The following is a 27,015-nucleotide window of genomic DNA, read 5'->3' on the forward strand; positions in this document are numbered from 1 at the left end:
TCAATGGGAGGGATTTACCCAGGCCAGTCAGCTGCAAGGACTGGCTGTGACCACTGACCACCAACCTCTGCCCTCCATGGAGGATCAGCTGTGCAGGGGCAGGGTGGTGGTGCTCAGACATGGTCTGTAGCTGTCCACTGGGTGTGCAGGCTCTGGGGTGACCCAGGTGGTACAGGCCAAAGTCAGCCCCCACCTGTAGCAGCCAATCTGAGATGGCTGCTACTTGTGCTGGGCTTGGAGAATCCCAGGTGAATCCAGGCTGGCTAACGCTCGGTACTGGGCCTGGGGCTCACTGAGGCCAGCTTCTCGTTTGATAAGATTTAGGAAGTTGTGAATCCTGGCCCAAGATCAGCCATTCATATGGAAAAGTCTCTGTTAACAAGTTAGGTGGGACTGTAAGTTGGGTGGGATAGACTCTCAGGGGACCTCTAGGGTGCGACAAACAGTATTAGCCAGGTTGATAGAGTCTCAGATAAGGCACCCACCTGCCAGCTCTGTGGCTCTGTTGGGGGGAGGGTTCAGAAAAGGGACAATGGCCTCTGCCCATCTTTGGAGAAAGCTGTCCTCCAGCTCTCGCCTCGATGCCAGACACTTCAGTTCCTCCCTGTGTGCCACTGGTACCTTTTAAGCTGCTACCCTGGTGCTGGAGCTTAGAGAGAGCGAGTATGAGTAAGTCCGTGTGTAGGTTCTTTAAGAGGATCTGCTTGGGACTCCTGAATTTTCTTCCACTGACCTAATCCCTGCTAGTTTTTGCAGCCAGCAGTTGCGGGGACTTATTTTCCTGGCACTGGAACCCTGGGCTGGGGGGCCTGGTGTGGGACTGGGACTCCTTGCTCCCAAGATTTCCCTCCTGATTAGTCACCACATGTGGACGTGGGACCAGCCCGTCCCGTGTCTCTGCCCCTCCTACCAGCCTGGATGGATGTGGTTTCTTTGATTCCGTAGTTGTCAGACTTCCATTCAGCTTGATTTCTGACGGTTCTGAGCGATGGTTGTGCTATAGTTTAGTTGCAGTTTTGATGTGGTCGTGCGAGGAGGCGAGCCGTGTGCACCTGTGCTGCCATCGGACCTGGGGTGCAGGAACAACTTCTGAGCGTGTAACCCAGAGGTGCGTTTATTTCAACTGCGGTATATTAAACTAGGAATCCATTTCCTAAACAATAAAGTTTAAGTTTTAGCTTTAAAAAAACAGAAGTTCTAAATATTTTTTAGTATATTCTGTTATGAGCTGGATTACAGCCCTTCCAAACTTGAAATGTGGGAGTTTTAACCACCAGGGCCTCAGAATGTGACATTTTGTATTTGGAAATAGGACCTTCAGAGGAGTGTTAAGTTAGCCTTGATGGGTGTGGCTCAGCGGGCTGGGCCTCGTTCCACAAACTGAAAGGTGGCTGGTGCGGTTCCTGGTCAGGGACCATGCCTGGGTTGCAGGCCAGGTCCTCGGCTGGGGGCGTGCGAGAGGCAACCACTCGATTTTTCTCTCTCTCTCTTTCTCCCTCCCTTTGCCTCTTTCTAAAAATAAATAAAGGAAATCTTTCTTAAAAGTGTTAAGTTAAGCCCTGGCTGGTATGGCTCACCTGGTGTGGACTGAGCGCCGGCCTGTGAACCAAAGGGTCACTGGTTCGATTCCCAGTCAAGGCACATGCCTGGGTTGTGGGCCAGGTCCCCAGTAGTGGGTGTGCAAATGGCAACCACACATTGATGTTTCTCTCCAAAAATAAATGAATAAAGTTTTTTTTTTTTTTTAAGGTGTTAAGTTAAAATAAGATCGTCAGGGCAGGTCCTGACCCAGATGGCTGTGTCCTTGTAAGAAAAGGAGATCGGACACAGATAAGGGGGAGATGTCCACGGAAGAACTGACCCTGCCAATACCGTGAGCTTTAGGCCTCAGAATTATGAGAAAATGAATTTCTGTTATTTAGCTCTCCAGTCTATTATATGCGTTACAACATCCTTAGCAAAATAGTAATTATTCCAGTTTACCCTCATTTCTAGAACACTGTTCCCCAAACATTCCTGAATGGATTTATTCAGTATCTTATGTTACAAAATAGTAATATTAGTACTATTTATTAAGAATCCTCTTAGGCCAGGGACCCTATGATCACTGGCCGTGCCTGACTTAGTAGATGCACTTAAACACTCGTAAGTGAATTGAATGAACTATGAACTAGGAGCGAAGCCTTGGGACCTACACCAGGTAGCAGGCCCAGAGAGGCTGAGTGGTTTGCTCAGGGTCACTCCGGTCTCTCTCAGCCCAGAACTTGCTCCCTTAACTCACTCTTCCCTTTTGTCATTCTAGCCCTTCCCAGCCCACCATCCCCTCCCACCCACTCCTGCTTCTCACCTGGTGGAAGTCACCATCTCATGCTGTGGTCCTCCGGCCAGGGAAGAGTGAGGTTTTAGAACCGGAGAGCCAAATGGGCAATCAAAGCGAAGCACACTTACAGATGAGGAAGCCGGGTTCCAGCAGCATTCAGAGAGCTCGAAGGACCCCAGGGCCACGCAGCATCAGCCTGCTGCCTGAATCACGCCTTCTTAGTTAGAGGCCACACTCGTTCACCCTCAAGAGGGAGTCTGACACCCTTAGCAGAGCCCATTAAGGGAATGAAAAAACCAGTTCATGGAGTGGGAAAAACACATCGGCAATCTAAACATCTGACAAAGCACTCATGTCCTGAATAGCTAAAAATCTCCTCCAAAGCAATATCAGAAAGATAGATAACCCAGTAGAAAAACAGGCAAAAGACATGAACAAGCCCAACATCAAAGTAGATCTCCAAATGACCAAGAAACATATAAAATGAGCCTCAGATTACTCAGCTACACAAAACACCGGGGAAATGAAATTAAAGCCACAATGTGATACCCCCACAGAGCCACTGGGGTGGGGAAAATCAGAAAGGCAGGTAATGTCAAGCGCTGGTGAGGGGTGTGAGAACGAGCACTTAGGGAAAGTGTGGGCAGCATCCCTGACACTACATGTGTCTGACACAGGAGCTCCGCTCCTAGGCACATCACTGACAGAAGCACGTACGAATATTCACCCAAGAGACTACGGGGGAATGTTCGCAGCCACGCTGTTCATTACAGCCAAAAATGATGAGTCACACCAACGCCCATCAATAGTACAACAGATGGATTTTTTTCTGATGGTCACACAATAAAATCTGATCCTCCAGTGAGAACTTCCGGGATGCTGATGAAGTTCGGTGTCTTGACGGAAGTGTGTTCAGGTTGGGAAACGATACCAAGCTGTGCTGGTGACTCGTATCACGTTCTGTGTGTGTACTGAACTTCGGCGACATTTAGCCCCCAAAGTCCACGCCAGTCCTGTTCTAAAGTGATTGCTGAGTTGGCAGCTGTCGTTTGAGATGTGGTCAGTCATTCACACCAGAGGTTACTGTGAAACTCCTTCAAGTGTGTTAACATTTGAATGTTTGGAGCCTCTGCCGTCTGTGGGGGGTTTTCTCAATGGGGGTGAAACATTTCAGTAGCAACTTCAGCAGCCGCAGCTTGGTCTTAACTCTCATGAGAAATGTGAGCTGTCGGTGTGTGAGAGCTCCTGCATGTGGTTTTGGGGGGGGCCTTTGTTCTCGGGGTCCTTGGTGATGGGGGGCAGCCACAGAGGCACTCAGGGCCAGCCTCGTGCCCAACAGGAAGGAAAGAGAAATACGTCAGTAGTTCTAAAACAAAGAAAAATTGACTTCCTTCTCTTCAGAACAGACTGTCCTGGTCTCTCCCCAGTGAAGCTGATTCAAAGGTAGGCTGGGCATCCAGTATAAGCCGTTCAGGCAGGTTGTTTTGGGGGTGGGGTGGGTGGAGATTACAGTTCTGGGAACTTTTCTTAGACTGGTGACTTTAAAAGGTGGGAAACAGAAACAGTGGTAAATTAGACAAAGGATAACATATTTTTATTGAATAGCATACATTTAAAAATTCAGGGTAATAATGATTTAAATGAAATGGAGGAGGTACTTGACAGTTAGTTAAAAACAAACAAACCAAAACAAAACAAAAAATACTATCCAAAAGCTCTATGGTGTGCATTTCTTTAAGGAGGTGACATAGGATGTTCAGCTTCTTCCTTGGCTTGTAAGGTTTTGTATGAATAGTTTATTGCTGTTCCGCTCTGACTCTACTGCATAAATCCAGTTGGCTTTGATTGCCCATAATCGTCCATTTGGAGAAGAAACAGAAATATAATTTTAAAATGAAAAATTAAATTAGCTGGTGTCTAATTTAAATTTCTTTCAATTAAGCTTCCTTAACACCCAAACAAATTTCTTGGCAAGAGGAGGGATTATGAGAGGAAAAGGCACAGCAGCTGTTAAGGGTCTATTAAGTTAGAATTGGTGTAGAAAAAATTATTCAGTCAAGGTAGTGTGAGATTCTAACTTCTTAACTTCTCTGCCTAAACAAAGCATACAGCTTTGGAGTTAAGCAGACCCAGATTAGAATGTGACTTCAGGTAAATTACTTGATCTCTCCAAGCCTTTCTTTTCTCATCTGTTAAATGGGTGTACTTCCTCCATAATGTTGTATGTTGAAATGAGGATCGAGGCAATGTACGCAGAGCACCTGCCACACGGTCTGGCCCAGAGGAAGCACTAAAGTAAACCATAGCGGCTGGTACTAAAAAAGAATGACCATCATCAGCAGTACCTGTAGCAATATATTACTTCTCATTTCTTTAGCCTTCCATAAGAAGATGTCAAGGTTAAGCCACGAACATCATGGACTTCTATGGCAATGTTTTATTTCAATGATAGTGTTTTATTCTAAAACTAGAGTTTTGGGGTTGTTTGGTTTGGTTTGGTTTGATTTGGTTTGGTGGCAGGATAGCTGCCTGACTGGGGAGGAGTGAGTATTGATAGAACCCGCAGTGAATCTGCAGGGAGTTTGCAGGATGAAATGTCTGCTCACGTTCTCCCATCTCGGGCAGTGTCACGCTTTCTAGCTCTAACCCGCATGCGTGCAGCTTCACGGATAGTGGGCTGAGTTTGAGGGACCCAAAGCTGGCAGAGCGTGTGCAGAATCCTCTCAGAACACGAATCGGACCTAGGTACCGGGCCTTGGCTGGTGCCGTGCGGGGGAGGGGTGCAAGGCCTGAGCTCGCTGGCCTTCAGATGCCCCCCTCAGGTGAAGTAACGAGGGAGGAAAGGAACTCACAAGCATGCATCTCCATCGGGGGTCCGACTTCGCGATGGACATGCGTGCGTGTCATCTCACCTTCGCCAAAGTGTATCTGTCGAGCCCTTGAGTCAGAGCCCAGGTGGGCCAAAACTTCAGGCTCAGAAAGCTGGTCTTCACGCCTCCCCTTCCTTCGACATTTGCAGCAGTGCTATAAGGCCGCTGTAGCCACTGGATGTCCCCTGCGCCAACCCCTCACCCCCACTCCGTGTGTGAGGCTGTGTTCTGAACGGCAGCTGCTCAGGGAAACGGCTGTGGTGAGGCCCACGGGGGCGGGGACGGCCGCCCTGAGGTGACCAGTGCTGGGAGCGGTTGCAAGGCTGTGGCTTCCAGGCTTTGAGGGCCGTCTGTAGCTTCCCGTGCAGCCCGGGCTGCGATGACGGGCCTGTTCACACACAGGCAGCCGCAGCCACCTGCCACCTTCCCGCCCATCACAGTCTCACTTCCCTCCACCATGGGAGGGGAGGCTCTCTTTCTTCTGATCTCCTGCTCAGAGGTGACGGATCCCTGGGAGAAACGGAGGGAGACTGCAGCCTGCCGGTCACACGTTCACTTCCCGTCCCTTCTTCACCCTCCCTCTGCAGTTCTGGCACTCCCCCCTCGTCGGGTCCAAAAGCCACAGGCGTGCCTCACTCTTAGGTTGAGGGAGGAAAGCACGTGGTTTCAAAATGCAGCAGGTGATGGGATATTTGGCTCCCCTGGCAAGGTGGTCCCACCCGTTCCTCCCCTGGGGCGCCTGCCCAGACCCCCGGCCACTTCTGTGGGCGCCTCTGGAGAGAAGGAAGCCTTCCCCTGAGCACTGGTCCTCTCTGTGGAGCCGTGGGGTTTTTCTGCTCTCTCTACCAAGTTGTCATTCATTTTCTGGCTGGAACGCGAGCTTCCTGAATGCAGAGACTGGTCTTGTTTTGGATCCTCAACACCTGCCACGGGCTCGGCCCAGAGCAGGCCCAGGCACTCGGGCCGTTGAAACGATGCACTGAACACTGAATCACACGGGGTTTGCTCGGAGGCCCAAGTTCCCCTGGGTCCAATGTGTCTGCGTGCAGACAGCATGGGAGAGCGTGCAGGGAAGTTCATGCTGGGTTTAGAAGGGCAGCCCCCACCCTGCTGCCTGCGTGCCTATCAATCCCAGACACACGACCTGGCTTCCTGCTGGGGGCCTTCCTGAAGGGAAAGACGGAGCAACGAGGAGACTACAGGGTCCGGCACAAATAACGCCCCTGTTTCTTACATAAAACTCTGTTATTACAAATTCATAAGTATGTCATTCTGTAACATAACATCACACTCAAGCACACCATGTGACATTTTAGGTGAAACATTCAAACTGCTGTTCGTCTCGTGTGAGACACGCACGTCCCCCGCCAACCCCACTCAGTGGCGTTCCCTCTGTCGGACCCTGTACTTCCAAGTCCTGCCTGCTCTGTTCTAGCTGTTGCTCCAGCTGTCCCTAGATGATTCTGGAAGCGGTGTTTGATCCCAGAGCCATGACATGTGGAGATGGGACAGTTTGGTGTGGAGTGTCTCTACGTGGCTGTGGGAGGCTTTCTCCTTCCGAGTGGTGCTATGGTGTAGGCGTCACTTACGTTTTCACTGTTAACTCAGCTTAGACTACTGGGTGGGATGCTCTAATGCGAAGGTAGAAGAGGGAGGTGGGGGGGAGGACAGAGCCCAACCCCAGCGCTCGGGTGCGGGAGACAGTCACAGAAGAGTGCATCCAGGAGGCTGTGTTATTCAGCTATGAGACTGTGAATTCCTGCACGAGATCGTGAAAATGCTTCTGTGCTTCTGTGCTTCGGCAAGCCTCCACTTTTCCTGTGCTGTCAGATTTCTGGAGGCAGAAGCCTTGGACACGAGTGCTCGCTCGCTCACCTGACAGTCCTTACTTCCTCGTCTGCTTGAATCCGCACGTCCTGCTTTGGCCAGCTAACCCGCCTGTCACCGTGGTCACCGGGTTTCCCAGCCCAAGCCAGACCTTCAGCACCTACGTGCTGGGTGCTGAGGGATCCCTGAGACCCGAGGTCGCCACTTGAATACAAGACGGAATGAAGTGAGGGCAGCAATAGAGAAATATGCAAAGTAGAAGGAGTTATAGTGAAGGGGCAAGGGATTTTGATGGGAAGTGAAGAGAAAGTTCCTGAATTAGGTAACAATTAATCTGGGCCTTGAAAGAGAGCAATCCTAATGATGATACTATGACTAACAATAATGACCTATTTTATTAGTTCACTATTTTATTAGGACACAACAGTAAGTCTAGTTAATTTTCCTCAGAGTTATAGAATTTTTTTCTTGTGGTGAGAACTTTAAGATCTACTCTCTTTGCAAACTTCAAATACATAATAGAGTATTTTTAATTGTGGTTGTCAGGCTGTACATTACATCCCCATAACCTATTTATATTATAACTGCAAATTTATATTTTTACCCCCTTTGCCCATTTCACCCACACCCACACTCTGACAGCTGCCAATCCGTTCTCAATGCGTTACCGACGGCTTATTGTCCGCTGGCCGCTCTGACCGAAGTGCGCTATGTGTATCAACACGGTTAATCCTCACAACAGCTCTAAGAAGTGGGCGTGCAATTCTCTCTCCTTTATAGAGAAGGAAGTTATTCCAGGGCTGAAGTCAGGGGCCAGCATCTCCGTCGTCAGCACGGGGCAGAGTGGGACTGCACAGCCTGACAGCTGGGCTCCAAACCCTGTTCCCCGACCGCCCCTCTCGCCTCCCAGCAAACGGGGTTTCCAGACAGGCAGGAGGAGGAACAGGAGCAGACGGGAGGAAAAGGAAAAGGGCACGATGTGTTCTCAGAACAGTTTCTAATGCATTCAACACGGGAGCGTTGGATGCTTTGTGGGATCTGAGCACGGAGGAGTCAGAGACAGGTCAGGGAGAGCCGTCGATGCCATGGTCACATTTCAGGGCTTGTTTCTGGGCTCTGGAGAACCTGGGCCCTGTACCGGAGGAAGGATGATGTGTTCCTGCCTCCACATTGTAAAGTATACTGTCCCTCACCCTAGATACATTCCGGCCTCCTTCCCATTCCTCAGACCCAGTCTGCTCCTCCCAGGCTCAGCGGAGTCACCTTTGCCACAAAAAGGTGACTTTTCCTGCCCTGTCCTGTCCTGAGTCGAGTGTCCCTGGGACCCCTGTCCGTCGGTCCCATCACTCCTGCTCCCCCAGTTGCCTATGGCCGAGTGCTGGCTACTGGATACAGCCAGCTGTGAACCCTGCCAGCTGTCCCCGTCACCACTTTGTGAGCGCTTCAGATGCCATCTGCACTCCTCGCTGTCATCCTGGACAGTGCGATGTGGCACGGCGCAGGGACTGCACCTGCTCTCGTTGATCAGGTTCGTAGAATTCTCGCACTACGGCCATCTCCAACTCCAAAACATCATAAAAATCGAAAGCATCCAAGAGAGAAGGGTATTTGTTTTGCCCATGTTTTGAAGACTATAAGAACAATTCAGCGTGGTTTCTAATGTCCAGCTAGCATAGGTGACCAGACATGAAACATGTGAAGGTCACCTTACCCTGCTGATGCCCGGAGGTGAATGGAATGCTCTCTCGCTGTCCTGGCATTTACCACAGGCCTACCTGCTTCTTAACTGACTCCATTTGCAGCCCTAGAACCCCGCATGAACTAAGAAGTTCACTAAACAACAATACAACTTTTTAAAAATTACAAAAAGTAGTCCTGGCTGGTGTGGTTCAGTGGATTGAGCACCAGCCTGCAAACCAGAGGGTCACAGGTTTGATTCCCAATCAGGGCACATGCCTGGGTTGCAGGCCAGGTCCCCGCTAGGGGGTGCATGAGAGGCAACCACACATTAATGTTTCTCTCCCTCTCTTTCTCCCTCCCTTCCCCTTACTCTAAAAATAAATGAATAAAATATTTTTTAAAAATTACACAAGGTAAATTATTGCCATGGATCAGGGGCACCTTGTCTTGGGTAAATAGACTATGAGGGAAGAATGGGTTCAGGGACTCGTTCTTGAGCAATTTGGAAGACGGATCACAGAGGAGAATCTCTAAGTCAGCAGTCTATCCGGATCAGGTGTGACAATTGCTCCCCGCTCTGCGCGGCAGGATTGAAAGATGTGGCTGAAATTATTGAGATTATTTCTAGTGAAAGAACAACTCTGAGCCCTTAGCTATAACCTGGAAACCAGACCAGGGATTCCACGAGCGACCACACTCACAGGGAAGCCTAGTGTTAAACACAACCGAAAACACAACCGAAAACACAACCTAAAACAACAGCAGCCAACCCTCCATCCACCTGCCTCAATTCCCTACCAACCCGGTGGTCTGTCGAAGAACAAACAAGGGCCATGTATTGTGTGCGACCTCAGAAATGATCGGACCCTCTAATTTAGTGGCTCATACATCATGAGAGCGAAGGTTCTGTCTTTATAGGAAAAGTTGGTAGGTCACCTTTCACTGGAAGGATAGGCTAGATGTAGGATATAATATAACCTGTCAGCACTAATGATGATAATAAAGGCATCGCTGTGATAAAGGGGGGGACAAAAGGAGAGTACATTACGAGACTGTAACAGCTACGCGTCTAGGTAAACCGTACTGGCAGGCAGCGAAGTCGTCAGCCGTTTACACGCAGAGCGCACTGGATTCTCGGTCTCCGCGTTTCTCACCCCGAGAGCCTTGCTCTTGTTTTCTTTCAGTTTGTCGGGACTGTAGACACCGCTTTGACCATTTCGTTTCGTTCTGTTTTGCTTTGGTTACTAGGCAGGTCAGCTAACACTCAGGTACAGTGGCTTTTCACTCTGGCTGCTGGTGTTCCTCCGACTTTATTTTAATTGAGCTTCTATGCGCTTTTATTGTAAGCTGCATCGTATTCTTGTTAGAAGGGGGGTTGGGTGTACCTCACCAGTCACGCGCCCTAAGCCCCTGAGCAGCGCCTGGCACTTGAAAGGTGCTTAACAGTTACTGAGTGAATGAACGGACGGATGGGTCTGGAAGTGGACTGAGTTTCCCTTGTCTGTGAGTAGCAGTGAGTGGCCACTAAGGGAAGGATGAGTTCCCACTAGTCCGTGAAAGGGGCACTCAGGCCCACAGGCATGGATTTGGCAGAGTAGGAGTCACGTTTTTGGATGGTAATTGAATCCTGAGCTTCTGAGCTGGGTAAGACGTAGTAGCCACCTGAATGGGTGAGCACGTGAGTGCTCCGGGATTCCCCAGTGAGTGTGCTTGGTCGTCACGCCCAGCCCTCTACAGCGTCGGTCCTGCCTGGCGGAGTCACGAAGCCCGGAGCTGGACTGTGTAGCACAAAAGCCAAGTGAGCAGAAGCTTGGTGCGCAAATCACCTGTGTTGAGCCCAATGCAAAAATCTTCATTTAAAATACTTGAGAATCAGCCCTGGCTGGTGTGGCTCAGTGCCAGCCTGTGAACTCAAAGGTCACCAGTTCAATTCCTAGTCAGGGCTCATGCCTGGGTTGCAGGTCATGTCCCCAGTAAGGGGCACATGAGAGACAACCACACATTGATGTTTCTCTCCCTCTCTCTCCCTCCCTTCCGTCTCTCTAAAAATAAATAAATAAAATCTTAAAACAATTAAAAAAATAAAATAAAGTACTTGAGAATCAGAAAACTGGGGAACAAACCGGGTAATTCTCGGTCCATTGGCATGGTTCATAGAGTAGAGATGAGAAGACAGCAAGGAGAGTCGAGGGCAAGTAGAGAAGAAATAGACTGCACATTGGCGGCGTGATGGCTGATGGGCGCCTCGCCACTCTGCCCCTGACTGCACGCCGGTTCACGTGGCTTTCCTCTTTCCAGGGACTCAGAACCTCGGGGAACCAAGATCTGCGAGTGCCATCTGTCCATCCAGAAACTGGGGACTGAGGAAGGACGAGGCTTTGCCCCTGGTGGCACAGTGTGTTACCAGCCGTGCTGAGGTAGAGCCCAAAGTCCTTGTCACTTTGTCGTTTTCCCAGCACCTACTTTTCAGAACAGACACATGTGAGAACTTTCAGAAGACCCGAGGCCAAGAGCAGCCCTACTCCGAGCTCAGGGACTTCCTGTTCCTCAGGCAACCTCCGCCCTTGGGTGAGTGATGGATTTTAACTTTCTCTTACAATAGAGACGCCGACAACCAGAGGGGTCCTTCCCTCAGCCTCTAAGTCCATGAACTTAGATGGGAAAAAAAATAACCCCTTTATTGACCTCTAACATTTAGCATTTCCTTCAGTGATGAAAGGCATCGAACCACAGGGAACTAGCAGGACTTGTGACTGTTGCCGACAGAGATCCGATATTCTCATGCCCCGTGGAACATTACAGGCATCTCGAAGCACTGTTTATAGTCCTTAGCGCTTTGAAATTACAGTAGTCAGATGGCTGCTGGCTCTCATTTCCGGCGAGAACGAACACATACATGACTGTAGTATAATTTTTAAAAATATTTCCGTATAATTGATTCTCTTTGTAACTCAATGTGTTTTGTTTTATGCATTTAAATACACAAGGTTATCCATCTTTCCATACAAAGATTAGCAAAACCAGGTTAAGAATCACTGCTCAAAGAGGACGATCCCTTCAGACTTCATTAACCTCTCACTCACCGATTTGCTATGGACCACACATCAGTGTAGTGTGGGCTTTTTTTGAAGCTCAACAAAAGGAGTTTAGCTTCTTGAGCAATAAAAGGAAGTCTTAGGACTAAGGAATTCATGTCAATTTGATAACAAAATGGCATTCTAGAAAGTATATTGATTCCATTGGCTACAATCTCTGCATGCCATTATTCTGCATCTACCCAAAGTTTTATCAATTCACAGCCACCTCCTGGGTTGGGGGAGGAACAGACTGAAGGTGGTGGCCGCCCAAACGTTACTGATTGGGGGAAAAAAGTAGGAAAAATGTAGGCAAAGCTTTCAACTAGCACTAAATAGAAAGAAGGCCCCATGCACGGGCAGCCTGACGTCCCTTCAGACCTTGCTAACCGGTCACATTTTGGGGGGTTTCGGAGCTAATTGTGAAGGTAGTAGCTAGCAGTTGAGGGCTGGCTCTGCTGACGTGTTTTCAGTTAGAGGATGCACATTAAACACAGACCTTTCCATCTCTAATCGCTGGAGACGCAGACTTCAGAGTAGGAAAATTCAAGTTCGGGAATTGAGGCTTTTAGAAACATGAGAAGACCAATTTAATAAAATTTAAAATCTTATTATGTCACCATGGCAGAAAATGCAGATGTCTGTCTGGGGAGAACGTTCTGTCTTTTCTGAAATAACGCTGCAGCAACTCTCGGGCCAGGAAAACAGACGCTGTTTTTATTGTCTTTTCTACAGGCTTTGAGCTGGCTGGGCTGTCTGTTGTCACCCTGGGGCCCTAAAAATGTCTGAAGGGGAAGATTAGCTTCTGTGAGTCACTGGTACTCTCCCCGTTGCTGTTCCTCGGTTTCCTCAGACTGGGGGTCACTTCTGCTGCGCAGCGTGATCTGTTTGGACCCACACATCACTTAGAGCAATCTCCGGCACAGCCTCAGAAGAAGATACGCTTTTGTTCAGGCGGATGTCAGAGGCTGGGGCCAGACCTGGTGAAACCAACCCCCAGGCGGCTGGAGGCTCTTGGAGCCTCTGACAGTGGGACGGAGGGCCTTCTGGGGCTTTCTCTCCTGAGTACTGTGACACCGTTCAAAAAGGGACAGAAGAGCCACAGGCCACACAGTTGCCGATGAAATAGGAGCGGAGTGCTTCTAAGAACGCACGGTTGCTGCTGGACTCCGAGCTCATCCACAGGACCGGCGCTCGCTCGTGGAGTGAAACCTCACCTTGGGTCTCAGAAACAAGAGGGAAATGGCCCAAGAAGCCAACCTGAGCTCCTTCCAGGAATCAGAATGGGAGGTGATTCTCCCGGTCCTGTACCGGGACCGGGCGGTTCAAAACATGGAGGAGGAGAGGATACGGTATGCCGTCCCTCGAATGGGGGAATCCTGTGGGCTTATGGCTTTTTCTGCTAGGAGCATGCTTCTAGGAACTTGAACTTGTTCTGTGACTCCTTGCTGATTCCTCAGCCCCTGCTCTGTAAGCATCCCAGTGACAGGTGGTGGGTGGGGATTACCTTCACTGTCCAGCTCTGCTTCCCAGATGGGAAGGGACACGGGAGGCTGCTTTCACTCTTCACTTAAAATGGTGTCTTTTTTGTGATGAATTTGCCCACTTGGCATGAGTGACTCTGGGGACGCTGCCAGGCTTCCTGCACCCGTTTCCGGGGCAAGCCCTCCAGTTCAGGGTTTCCTACATTATCTTTGGTGATACCTGAAGGCACAAAGAGAAGCAAAAAAGCAGCTTAGAAACAGCAAATCTGTTGGAATCCATTTCTTTGTCTCTCTCTCTCTCTCTCTCTCTTGCTCGCTTGGGCTTCCAGGTTGGCTGTGAGGAAAGCGGAGGATAAGGCAGGAACCTGCTGGGCCTGTTTGGGCTGGTTTGTCAATAGGGAGTGACTTTGCTCATCTGTCTCCAAGCCACACAGGCTGTGGGGCATCCGTTAGCGTTTAATAAAGCAGGGCTGGGCAGTACCCAAACACTGTCCACTGTCAGCTGTCATCCATCTCGAAACAGACTCAGGAGATTGAACAGCTGCTGTGGCTTTGTCTGTCTGTGTTCATGGAGGACGTGGGGTCTAGAAGAGAAGCAACGCAGCGGGCTTTGGGGGTCAGTTTGTTTGCAAGGGCAGAACTCTTTCAGAGTCTGCTAAGAAAACTGCACCTGTAAAACAAAGCTTTGGACAACCAAGTGCTTGAGGACTGGGCAATGTCCTGGTCAGCCGGGGCTACCCTCACCCTTTGTCCCCAAACTTTCTAACTGTGCTGACACTCTCTTCCTCAGAGAAAGAGAGCACACTGACCACGGGGGGGGGGGGGGGGGGGGTTCTTTGATGATTAAAGATCTTTCGGTGACTTAGAAACCACCTCATTTTGGATGTCAACAAAGAATGTGGAAGCTGTGGTGAGGATGCTTTGTCCCTGAGGGGACTGATTCTGGGGCCAGTCCCGAAAGTTGGATGTAAGCTTGCTTCTTGGAATTGGCTTCTCTTTTCTAAAAGTAGATAGCAGAGATATTTCAGTGTCCTGGTCAGTGGTGCATCTCGGGGGCCCCTTTGCACTGGAGCTGTTATCTGGGGCATGGGGGCTGGAGCACCCATAAGAAGACAGCAGAGCAAAGCAGCAGTGAAATAATTTTATTAGGTCACTGACGGCAGTAGCAGGCACGTACGCTGTGTGTGTGTGCATCTTTCCACACCTCGCGTATGAGAATGAATGTCGTTTTCTGCGTGTTTCTTCCCTCTCTTCTATCACTGTTCTTGCTTCCCATTGTAGTACCCTTCGGGCATGAAGGGAAGAACCTAGAACAAGTTAGCAGCTGACTCCTCTGGGCCAGGCCTCCTGTTTATGCTTTGCCTTTCAATCCTCACAGCAGCCTGGGAGGCAAGGTGTTCTCTGTTCCACAGTTGAGAAAACCTCTGAGCCTCTTGTCCAGCCAAGGTGGAGCCCGGGGGGTTGGAGGGGAAGAAGGGGGTTGGGTGCCAAAGCCTCTTCTCTCTTACCCTTGAGGAACCGCGGGGGCCCCGGCCATGGAGGAGGGGTCTGGCGTCTGTCCTTCCGCTCAGTCTGCTCTTATTGAACTCTCTGGGCCCCAGGAAACTGAAGACACGCCTGCAGCAACTCCGGTGGAAGGGCGCGAAGAGCCCGGGCCCAGAGTACGGAGAGAAGTCGTGCGCCCGCTGCAGGCGAGTGCTGGGGCTGCTGCTGAACCGCGGGGCCGTGTGCCAGGGCTGCAGCCACCGCGTGTGCTCCGAGTGCCGCGTGTTCCTGAGTGGGACCTGCGTCTGGAGGTGCACCGTGTGCTACGAGGGCAGGTGAGGATGGCGGGACGCCTCGCAGGTGGTTCGGGGCGACCTCCAGCCCAGCAGGTACATGTTTACAGAGGGCCTGCCACAGAGTTCCCTCTGGAGACTTGGAGGTCGCTGTAATTCAAAAATCAATTTTATTATATAAAAAAGGTGTTTCGTTTTGTTTTTTTTTTTTTAATTTACCAAAGTTTGTTTGTGAGGGCTAAGCATGGGCTCACCGGGAGCTAATATTCGTTTGGGTTTTTGAGGAGGTACCTTAGTTTTCTTAGAGTTTCAAGTATCTCTTCTAGGAGAAGGGGTAGCAGGGGGCGGTATCGTGACCCTGTAGGTCTTCGATAAGGCCTGTTGGATGGAAGCCAGCGAGCCTTCACTGGGCCCCCAAATGAAGAACTGGGTACGCTTCCTGTTAGTGATAGACTGAACCTACATTTATTTTAATCTTTTGGTGTTGTGATTTTTTTTAAACAATTTTAACATGGAATTGTTTCTTTTAAAACATTTTATTTGTTTTTAGAGAGAGGGGAAGAGAGGGAGAAAGAGAGGGAGAAAAACATCAATGTGTGGTTGCCTCTCACGCACGCCCTACTGGGTACCTGGCTGGCAACTCAGACATGTGCCCTGACTGGGAATTGAACACGTGACTCTGGTTCGCAGGCTGGAGCTCAATCCACTGAGCTATAGCAGCTGGGGCAGAATTGGTATTTTTGAACTACCCATTTTGAAAATGGAAAATGAACTACCCACGTTGGGCTTGGGCTCCCTCTGTTCAAAGCAAGCACAGGTTGGTCATCAGTCCTCGAACATCCATGGGAATGTGTTTCTGGTTGCTGGGGACAGCGTGCCCCAGGCTTCGCGGGACCCAGGGGATGTGAGCAGCAGTCACCTGCTGCTAATCTCCAAGTGCAGTCAGAGCCCTGAAGTCTGGGAAGGGCATCTCAGTATGGCTGCAGAGGCGGCCGAGGCCGGCAGAGGTGCTCACGGGGTGTGCGTCGAGGCTGGGTTTCTTCTCCCTCTCACTTGGGAGGATTATGGTGATTGTGGACCAGGACACTAATCTCCTAAAATTTCCAGTCCCTTTGCCTGGCCTGATCGTTGCGATCGCTCCCCCAGAGAAAAGTGAAGTTGTCCAGCCAGATTTCTTCCGTCCTGAGTCGCACACCTCCCATTTCTCAGGCGGCCTGCAAAGGTACGCCACTCCCATCAGAACCCCCTCCGTGCATCTCAGGGGTCTTTGGTTTGTGGAAGCCCGTGCTCTTAGGCTTCACCCAGCTTGAGAGGAAAAAGCAAGGAGTTACTGAGACGGGCCCTGGCCACCCTTGTCCTCGTGCAGGTCCAGGATCTTGAGAGGGTAGGTGACCATTCCAAATAATCTCTCCGAAGATCTTAAGATTCCCCAGGCCCTGTGGCTTTGTTGGTTGAAGCATCTTCCTATAAACTGGAAGGTCGCAGGTTCAATTCCCATTCAGGGCACTTACCTGGTTTGCTGGTTTGGTCCCCAGTTGGGGCATGTGTGAGAAGCAACCCATCGATATTTCTCTCCCTCTCTCTCTCCTTCCCTTCCTGTCTTTCTAAAAATCAATAATCGTGTCTTCGGGTAAGGATAGACAAAAACCAGATCTTAAGATCTTCCTTCGGTTTAATCAACCACATGTATTTGAAGTGTAGTGATAAACATTGCTTGGTAAGACATTAAATTCTTCAGCATTTTTTCCTCCTAATAATTAAACTATAAGCAAAAAATCAAAACAGGAGAACTGGGCTCAGCCAGTCTCCGAGGATGCCAGCCATGTGGAAATCTCTGCCCGAGAGGTGTCGCACCCTGGGCATTGAAACTTTACCCTCCGAGCACACCCAGTGTGGCTTCTATAACCCCAGCTTCCTCATTTTGAAATAAGGATGTTTTTTGAAATACCCAAGACGATTGCCTAACCCTGTGGGTGCCCGCATGGGGCACAGTATGGGACTGCTAAATCATTGCTGACAGCCGGCCCCCCCTCCACTCTTTGCTTGCTTTCTTCAAAGCCCTCCAGCCTCGCTCTGGTTGGCCCACTCTGGGCTGTGTCCTATTTTAGGGGGAAACTTTAGAGTATTTGACATTCGTAGCTGAACTGGGACCTGGAGAAGGGCTTTGAGCCCAATCCTTTTCCTCCACCTGCTTCTCCCTCAGCCTGAGACTTGTCCCCCCCCGCACAAGTGGATCTGTGTGGGGACAGGACAAGGGAAACAGGGTCCTAAAGCCAGGAAGGGGGAAGCTCTCGGCTAGCAATTAAGAAAATAAATAAAAGCAAATCCAATAGACAGGTTGCTGCAAGACAGCATAAGGCTTGTGTGGGTGGGTCTTGTGTGGCGTGCCAGGAGTCAGCTGAGTGTTCTGCCTCCAGAGCGGAGTTTTCAAGGTGGCTTCGCAGAACGTCCGCAGTTGGGGCGTTCCTGGAAGAGTGTCAGGGTTAGAGATGGGGTCGGACACTGTCAGGGAGAGGAAGCGACGTGGGAATGAGTGGTGACCACTCACCACATGCAAGGTGCTGGGCTAAGCATTTCTTTATACCGAATGTCTTATTTAGATCTTCAAATAGTCTCACGGGGCAGCCACTGCTATTATCCTCATTTTATAGATGAGGGTATGGAGGGTTGGAGATACCAGACTGTTAGCCCACGGCCATGAACTTAGTGAGACTAGAACCCAGGCCCTCAGAGCCCCACCCCCTCTTGCCCTGAGCCCCCCTCCTGTCTGCTGGGAGACTCCCCCACGAGTGCAGATTCTCCAGAGTCACTCAGAAGGGTCTGGATCTGGGACATGTGCATTTTGCCGGAAGAAAACCACACAGACGCTGGCTGTGGGGCAGGGCGGACTCAGTAGGAAAAATACAAGGTAACCAGCCACGGGGGCAGTTGTGAACCTCCTTGTAGTGAACCCAGGCACGAGGTGATGAGGCTGGTGGTGGTACAGACGGCAAATGTGACAGTTCAATGGAGGGGTGGTGGAGCTTAGTTATGGGGGATGAAAGGGAGGGAAAGGTCAAAAACGGTTCTGAGGACTAGTTTTTTATGCTTAACCTGCTCGTAGAGCATCAGAAAAACTAAAAGAAACAATTAAAAGTAAAGGAGAGGCATCAGAGAGAATGGAAAACCAACACAAGTGGAAAGGACTTGGAAGAAGAAAGCTGGTTGGAAACTGTTTCCAGTACTGAGGGCTGTGTGGCGACCTTAGTGGGAGCCGTCGGAAGAGGGTGATTTGGGAGAAGGAGGAGAGAAGAGAGACAGAAACGTCAACTTACTCTCGCTTCTTGGTTCACTTTCCCCATTAGAATTTATTGATAATTTCTGCAGTGAAATGGCCCCAATTAACAACTATGTTGAAATGTCAAGGAGGTCCCAAAGCTTTATATTTGGTTGATTTTATTGTAGCTTAATTTAAAACAAAGATTGAAGTTAACGACTTAGGTTTACATTGATTTTTTCCCCCTTCAAAATCATACACTAGGCAGTAACATCAAAGTCCGTATGGATTGCTGAGGAATTACAGTTGCCTGGGACTTTTTCCTTCAAAAAGTGACTGTTCTCTTGCTTTGTCGTTGGCTTTGACCACAAGAAATCATTTATTTTTCAGCTTCAGATTCTCATGGGTATGCTTTCTCTGTTTTATTAGGAACATTTTACTGCTTGTAAAATAATTAGAACAGAGGTTTTACACTTAGAGTCTCAAACTACGGCAGGTGGTATGGTCGATTTCTGGGTTATTTCTTGGACTGCTCACATTTTCTCTGCTGTACTATGTCTGGTACCACTGAAGAAAAACTTGAGTTGTTCAGTTCCAAACTGATGCTGACCTTGGCATTATGGCCACGTTCTTACTTCTCAGGTTAGAATTTGAATTATTGCTGCAGAGCAATACATAATGATTTTTTTTTTAAAAAAAGGAAATGAATAAAACTGCTTCTTAAAAGGAAAGTAATAAGTCTGCCTAATTCTGCCATGAACTTTGCTACTCATATAAACAGTACTTTGGTAATTTAAGGAAATGAAGTCCACCGATAAGAAGCAGTTGTTCCTTCTCCCTTTTAAAACTGTGAAAACTCGCTAACAGTGGAACTGCTACCACTTAATTTAATTTGATGAGTTATCAGGCCCTGCAAGCGAAGGGTGGTAAGTCTGTTACCTCAATGCTTAGAAAAAGGGCAGGAGGTGCATTACACATGATTTTATGTGGTTGGGGCATCTGAGTTGATGTCGAGTTCTGTTTAGGGAATGAGTGTTTGAATCTTGTAATAAATGCTGAGCGGCCCTAAGAGCCAGTGTCTTACTGAAGCTTCTCCCACCTGAAGAAAGCAACGTGAAGACATTAATGTTGGTTTGGACAGTGTCATAGCTTTCAAACTGTGCTGCGACCCATCAGCCAAGGCTCCTGGCAGCATTATTCACGACAGTCACAGAGTGTAAGCAGCCCAGCGTCTCCCAGCAGATGAATGGGCCAACAAAACGTGGTGTATAAACAGGGCAGGATATCGTGCAGCCATAGGAAAGAATGAGATCTGACACATGCTGGAACATGGAGGAGCCTTGCGAGCCTCATGCTAAGTGAAATAAGCCGTCCACAGAAGGAAAAATACTGTATTATTCCATTTGCCCGAGGTACCTAGAGTAGGCAAATTCAGAGACCGAAAGGTTTTATAAACAATTTTATTCATTCGCCAATCATTTTAAAATATCTATATTCTTTTACATTACTTTTCCTTTTAGGCAGTCTCCTCCAATATTTATTTTTGTCACCTACATGGTTTTATAATTATATTCACAACAAGTATTAAACCAACCCTATATCTGAACTGATCCAAGGGCTTATCACCAACCTTTTGAGACAGTGATTCCCAGGTTGCAGCTTCTTCATCTTGATTTAAGGTTTTTCCCCCAGAAGAGCATATGGGCGGTGTGTGTCCCAGGCTTGCGTGTTTGCAGATGCCTTTGGGGGCCTTTCCCCACGAGCTGGATGACTTCAGTGGGCAGTAAATCTGGAGTCCCACCCTTCTGACCTCAAAATGTAGTAACGCGGTCTCGTTGTCTTTTGGAAATTAATGTAACAGAGACCTCTGGGGCTAGTTTCATGTCTATATATTTTTTTAATTTATCATCTGGTTTTTATGTACCAGAAATAGATTGTTTCTTTTCTATATCCTCGTAATTAAAAACAGTTTCTAGTACCTGTCTGGGTATGAGTCTCTCCACATTGAGTTTTAGGAAATAAAGACAGTTCCTTTGAGCTAACTGTCCCTTGGGTTTGCTTGTTTAATTTTTTTAACTGTGGTGAAATACACACGACATAAAAGTTACCATCTTAACCATTTTTAAGTGTACAGTTCAGCGGCATGAAGCACATTCGCATTATGACGCAGCCAGCACTAGCCTCCGTCTGCAGAACTTTTTTACCTTCCCAGAGAGACACTCCGTCCCCAATAAACGCCCCCCATTCCTCCCTCCTCCCCAGCCCCTGGCAGCCACCCCTCTAGTTCCTGTCTCTATGAATTGTCACTACGCTGGAGACCTCACAGAAGTGAAGCTTACAGCGTTTGTCCTTTTGTGACGGCTTATCTCACTTATCATGAGGTCCTTAACGTCCGTCTGTGCTGCAGCTCGAGTCGGAATTTCCTTCTTCTCTAAGGTTGAGTAACATTTGGTTGTCTGGACAGACCGCATTTTCTAATCCGTCCATCTGCTGGTGGGCCCTCGGGTCGTTTCTGCCTTTGACTGTTGTGAGTAACGGTGCTACCCGCATAATATCAGTCTTCTGCGTGTTTCCCCGGGGGAGGAATGGCTGGATCACATGCTACTCGTGTGTCTGATGTTCGGACGCACTGCCCCACCATGTCCCGTGCGGCCGCACCATTGTCTTTCCGTGCCCCAGCCCCACACAAGGGTGCCAGTTTCTCCACACCCGCGCCCACACTTGCTGTTGTCTGTTTCTAGTGGTCACTAGTGGGTGTGAGGTGGGGGCTGCCTTGTTTCTTGACTGCGCGCCGTTTTCTCCAATCAGGTCTGATTCACATCACTCCCGCCCTGGCTTCTCCGGACATGCATTTTCATGCCTAGGTTGGCCTCATTCTCTGTCCTCCACTTGTATTATCTCGTCCTTCAACATTTAGTGTCTTTTCCTTTTCCTGCCGTGTTCTGGAGCAGTGTTTCTGCTCGGTCAACCTCACTGACCCCACCTCCCAGTCTCCCCGGTCCTGCCCTTTCTGTTGCTGACGCTGTTCGCTCTACTTTTCGTTAGGAGTTTCCTTCACTCCAGTCTGCCGTTCTTTGCTTCAGCCTGGTTTCTTTGTCTTTCTGTCTCCTTTTCCTAGAGATAGAAGCGGGTCTTATCTGTCTTTGAAGACTAACCGCTTTCTGGAACTTTTCCTGGTGCACTGGGTAAGCGCTTCCGGGGCTTCGGGACCAGTTTCTCCTGCCTGTGGCATCATGTCCGAGGCTCTTGGCTGACGCCTCAGATGTCCGGGTTGAAGTTTTGTCAACAGAGAATAGCTACTCCTTGTCCTTTGCCTCCCTCATGGCCTCCCTTTGATGGTGGGGGATCCCTTCTGAGATCTGCGGGCACCACAGGGGCACACGCAGCCTCTCACCAGATTTTCACTGTGGAGGCCTCTGCAAGTACAGCTCTGTCCGGCTGCAGAATTCTTCTTCCTGTCATTGGCCAGAGACCTGATATGACAAACCGAGGGTCACAAACCCGTGATCTTGTTCCTTCAGCCTGCATAACGTCTAATACTTGTCATCCCAGTGCCCGGATGCCTGGGGCATCCGGTTCACCACAGCGCCCACACCTCGCCATTGTCTCACCCCCAGCCCACCACCCTCATTCACAGGTGCCGCCGGGAGCCCCAGGGGGTGAGCCCGCCCCACCCGCTTAGAGGGCAGGACGCCCACGTGACCTCCGTGCACACTGTTACGGGGCTCAGCCTAGGCTGGGTCCCACCTTATCCCTTTGATTCTCAGGGTTCTCCCTGCAGGCATGGGGATGCTCATTCACCCGCCAACCCACATATATGTCCTGGCCCTTGCCACAGGCCTCCATCATGCTTGGGGCTGTGACTGTCACACCGAATGTGACACAGAGAGGATCTGTCTTCTGTTTGAGGCCAAGTAAAGGAGAGTTATCGACGTTTTGCCCGAAGTGGCGGGTAGCAGCGTGATAAAGTTGTTTCCTTATCTTCATCTCAATGTTCTGACTCTTCTCCCAGTTACCAAGGGTTTAATCACAATCATCGGTCCTTTTTCCTGTAAGATGCTGTAATCAGACAATCAGATCAACTGGGCTGGTGCAAAAAAAAAAAAAAAAAAAAAAAACACCTTACTATTTTGCTTTGTAAGTAAAAACCATCTTAGATGCAAGATTATTTGAAGTGAAACAGTTTTCAATGGCATGCATGCTTAGGACCATTTTAGCTGGGAATCTCCTAGCGATTGGACAAGCTAGTGCAAAGCCGTTAGGTTGGTCTCGGTTTTACAACACGCGGCTTCTTCATTTATGAGCCACCAGGCTCTTTGGAGGCTTCTTTGCCGTCAGGGCACTGCCTGGGGAGCACATCTCCTCGGGATTGAGCTTTTTCAGCCACTCGAAGGACCCTGACTTACAGATCGGTTTCCCACTTCTCTCCGTTGAGTGGTGGAAATACACTGAGCAACTCCAGGGACATCACGCTGACTTCTTGGAGCACAAAGTGTGGACTGCTTAGCCACAGATGCGAGTAACCCAGATGCAGAGTAAAAATGCATCCAGCAGGACAGTCTGGCTCACCGCTTGCTGAGCATAATGAGGTCGAACCCTTTAAGGGTTGTCCAGTCATCGTGCCGTTGAACATTCGTGTGCTCGGCTTTGCAAAGTGCTTTTCACCAGTATCTCTCATTCGCTCAAGCTGCATTTGCAGCAGCCGCAAGCTCCAGGCTGTGGAAATGGCAGCTGGCACCGCCAGACATGTGCCAAGGGCTTCCACGCACGCCAGAGCTGTGGCTACGATTCCAGGGTTCTCGTGCAATTCGTGGGCAGGTCAGACCCCAAGGGCATCCAGTCTCCTGACTCTCCTCTGCTTGCTCTGCCACCCTGCTTTTCCCTTTTCAAGATACACTGATGGATTTGAAAAGTTTTAAGGAAGCAAGTCATGTTTCTGCTTGAGAAATATAAGCACATTAACCTCTTGCTGAGCTCAGGAAACTGCCCCGAAGCTCTTGTTGTCAGATTCCGACACTCGCCTGGGAAGAACCAAGGAAGGCTGGCCTTGGCTGCTGAGTCCGGCTCCCCTGCGTGGGCCCAGAGGGGCACAGAGCCACGGCATGGTCTGCACAGCCACCTTAGAACGTGAGAGCGGTAAGGGCCTCCTTTTAAAGTGTGGGGTGGGTGTGCACAGGGAGCCCCACTGAAAGGTGTTGAGGGGTCGCTGTTCTCGAAATGGCTGCTCCTGCGTAAGTGCTAACGGAGACGCAGCTCAAACCCACCGCGTTCTCACAGGACACAGCCTCCCATGCACGGTGCTGGTGGTCACCCGGTCTAGGACCGAGGTACTTTCCCTCCACTCTTTCGTCACAGAAAAGCCCGGGAGGCCTGTGAGTTTGTGGCCATGTGTCTCCTGGCCAAATCCTTCCTGCTGGAACTTTGCAAGTCATCAGCTTGAAAAAGGGGTTCGGCGAGGTGGGTAGAAGTTTCCACTAGATGGCTAGCCCGAGGTGACTGGTTAGAGGTTATGTGAGACACTGGCACGAGGCGACTAGTGTTTAATTTGCCTGCCTCCTGTTCTAGGTTCGGGGGGCAGGGCTAGAGGAGGGCTTGGTGATCATTTGTGGTGGTGGTTTCCTCAGGAGTTTTCGCCTTCCTCTCTCCACTCCCCTTCACCATTTTTCATTTTTCATGATTGTGTGTCTGTGTGTGAGTTTGCTTCTCAACGGCGGCCCATGACTGGCCAGCTCAGGGACTGCAGAGAGGGTCACCGATTGATTGGTGCTGAATTCTGGTCTCTTTCCCAGTGTGAGGCCTCACCCGGTCCCCAGACCTGTCCCACGTTGTGATGTTTGTGGTCCCAGGGTAACGAGCTGGAGGGTGTGAGAGTGTGGGTGGCTGGGACGGGGTGCCACCACGGGGAAGGGGACTGTGGCAGTGAAGTGTGCTTACCAGAGGGAGGCTCCTTGTTGCTGCCGTTGGTTTCGCTGTCCTACCCTCCTCGTCCCACGGTCAGACCTTGTTGTGCTTCCGGGGACGAAGGAGGTCCCCTCAGAAACAGAACAATGGCAGGTGTGACACGTCACACCCTGCTCATCTGTCCAATCCTCCCCTGGGTTGGGACCTTCTGCTGGACCTCATGGGCCAGAAGGAACGTCTGCTGAGACCCTGAGCTCCCCTTCGCGTGTTTTCCGTTGGCTCAGTAGATCGGATATTCGCATTTCTGGGTTTATGGTGGCCAACTTCCCTGGTCTCTCTGGAGACACGGCATGGTTGAACGGTCTATGTATTTTTGGCTCTGCGTGGTAGTGACCGGTTACCACAATTTGTAAATGCTGCTGTAAGATCTCCCGTCCCGGTCACTCAGCATGGGAAAGAATCACGGACACAGTGACCAGAGGCCGGAATAGCTTCGGACCAGATGAAGGGGAGACAGCCGGTTCGTGTCCCTGACAACTCCTGGAACTCCACGGCAGAAGACAGGACTCTTTTTAGTTAAAACACGGGCATTGGCATGCGTTTGTTAATTTACTTACGGTAACGGCATTTATAAGCCTTAACTTAAAAAAATCCCGTGGTGTCGGCATACAACTTCAAAGAACCTAATGGAGACCCACCCTCAGTAAATACTTGATAGAAGAGAACTGGCCGTAAGTGGAAGTTTCCATGTTTCTTAAATAACCAAGGAATTGACAAGTTCTGTGGCCCATTGTTTCAAGGATGGGAACAACTTACAGCTTCTGTGCATTTACCCTTTTACCTCCTAAAAGGCTATTGAAGGTGCTACCTTTCCGAGGTTCTGGAGGTCGAGGGTGCTTTCACCAGGATTTTGGAAACTGTCCAGAGTTAAAACACACTTGGGCAGGACAGGGCACATATAGAGCGCCCCCTGCTGTCCTCCGTGTGACTAAGACGGAAGGAAGGGGACGCACGCTGGAGAGCCCCTGCCAGACCAGCTGCCCAAGAAGCCATTTACCTGTCTCTCCTGTGCTCCACCAGGACCCACGCTCCCCCCAAATCTCCATGGAAGCACATGGGCCCCGTTTCTAGACTTCAAGTCCCTCCAGGAACCTTCTCTGGTGGCTCTTGGTAAAGGTTATGGTTAACGCAGGCTCACCCTAAACTAAGCTAAGGATGAACTTCTGAGCAAACAGGCAGCATTGAAATTTTTTTTTTTTGTAGCTTCTCCTTCATGCCATTGTTTCCTACCATAAACATGATAAATTGCTGTTTTTTATTTTATTTTTAAAATTAAATGTTATTCGGTAATAACAGGATATAAATTGCAGGTATAAAACTTTAAAATACAACCTCTGTATACTCAATTAAACATGTTATTTTGATGGCAATTTTCGTTCTCCTTGTATGTTTATTCAGAAACCATTAAGCATTACCACGTGTTGGGCACATGCATGGGTTAAGGTGTGTATATTATATGTACATGTAACACAGAAGGTAAGAGGTACCCACGCAGGGATTCCCCACTTTGCTGCTAACTAGTCAAACCCCTTAACTTCTCTGGGAAACCAGCAAAGCTAGGGGTCGGGCCAGGAATTGGAACCCCGAGGTCCTTTGCAAGACTGGTCTTGTGTGACACTCTCCTCGTACCTGTAATGAGCCCCGTCCAGCACTACCCACACCCCCTTCTGACGCTTCCTTCTGCTTGCTTTTCAGAAATGTGAGAATAAAAACTGGAGAATGGTTCTTTGAGGAACGAGCCAAGAAGTTTCCAACAGAAGGTACATGCTCTCGAAATCTTTACTACATTAAAAATGATATATTCCTAGTTTTTAAATATTTGGCTTAAACTTTTGACTATAAACCACTTTACAGGGTGAGGGAGACAGGTCTCTGGCTCCCGTCCACTTGGCCCACTTGTTGTCAGTCTCCTGCTTGCGCCCCCTGCTGTTCCCACCTTTAAAGGCAGCATTCCTCCCCCTCCCCCCTCCCCCCATTCCCCTGACACCCTGCTTCTGGGAGAGATGCCTCCACCCCTGAGACACCAGCAGTTCTGGTCTGCATGTCCCCCCCACCCCCAGAATCGTCAGAAGTGCCGTAGATGATGCCACGATTTGCGCACTTCTTTCCCCTCCTCTCCATAAGCAGAACCTGCGCTTCGAAACCCTGTTAGCCCCTTCCAGCACCGAGCACGGCCCCTTGTTCAGAGCACCTGACCAGAAAATCGCCCGCACAACCCAAGGCCACAGCGCGTGGATAGCATTAGAACTGAGCAGACGCTCATGATTATGAAGTGACATGTCACGAGTATGTGAGTGGAAGGCTGTGTTTGGTCTGGGGCCAGGAATGTCTCATAAAACATTCGCACTGTCGATGTAATGGTGTGATCAGTAGCTGGGGCTCGAAACCATGGAGACAACTAACTGTGCTGTGGTTACGGGGGTGCCATGTCAGAGGATGGGCACTGTGCAGATAAGAGCATAACGGATCAGACAAGGTACACACACGTGTTGTTGAAATAAAGTGGGGCCAGTGCACTCCGTGGACCACACCCATCTATGGGGGTGACACGGGTGGGTGCCCCCCTGTGATGTGCACCACGGAGACTGCACTCAGGGGATCCTGTGCTTCCCTAGAGGGAATGGGGCTGCTGGAAATGCTCTCCCTGCTGCCCCGGAAAAAGTGATGGCTTGAGGTAGAGAAATAAGGCATTTATATCAACCAGAAATATGTTGTCAAGTACAGGCAGCACTGGCTTGAGTGTGGACGCTCGGCTTTTCTAAAAG

At 49.7% G+C, this 27,015-nt stretch overlaps 1 protein-coding gene across 3 annotated transcripts in view; it reads left to right on the plus strand.

Annotated features, from left to right (window-relative positions):
- The window catches only part of SYTL3 (synaptotagmin like 3), a 71,569-nt gene that overhangs the window by 6,234 nt on the left and 38,320 nt on the right, over positions 1-27,015 (plus strand). For 2 of the 3 annotated variants that reach the window (XM_045188942.3, XM_045188944.3), the window contains exons 1-5: positions 3,450-3,763; positions 10,996-11,265; positions 12,507-13,123; positions 14,857-15,075; positions 25,946-26,010. In XM_045188942.3, the coding sequence (XP_045044877.2) occupies positions 13,014-13,123; positions 14,857-15,075; positions 25,946-26,010 (394 nt within the window). In that variant the 5' untranslated portion in view covers positions 3,450-3,763; positions 10,996-11,265; positions 12,507-13,013. Of the gene's footprint in view, positions 1-3,449; positions 3,764-10,995; positions 11,266-12,506; positions 13,124-14,856; positions 15,076-25,945; positions 26,011-27,015 lie in introns of those variants that run through there. The other variant, XM_045188943.3, reaches the window with a different exon arrangement.

This window comes from Desmodus rotundus, chromosome 11 (genome assembly GCF_022682495.2).
Source record: "Desmodus rotundus isolate HL8 chromosome 11, HLdesRot8A.1, whole genome shotgun sequence".
Lineage (NCBI taxonomy): Eukaryota > Metazoa > Chordata > Mammalia > Chiroptera > Phyllostomidae > Desmodus > Desmodus rotundus.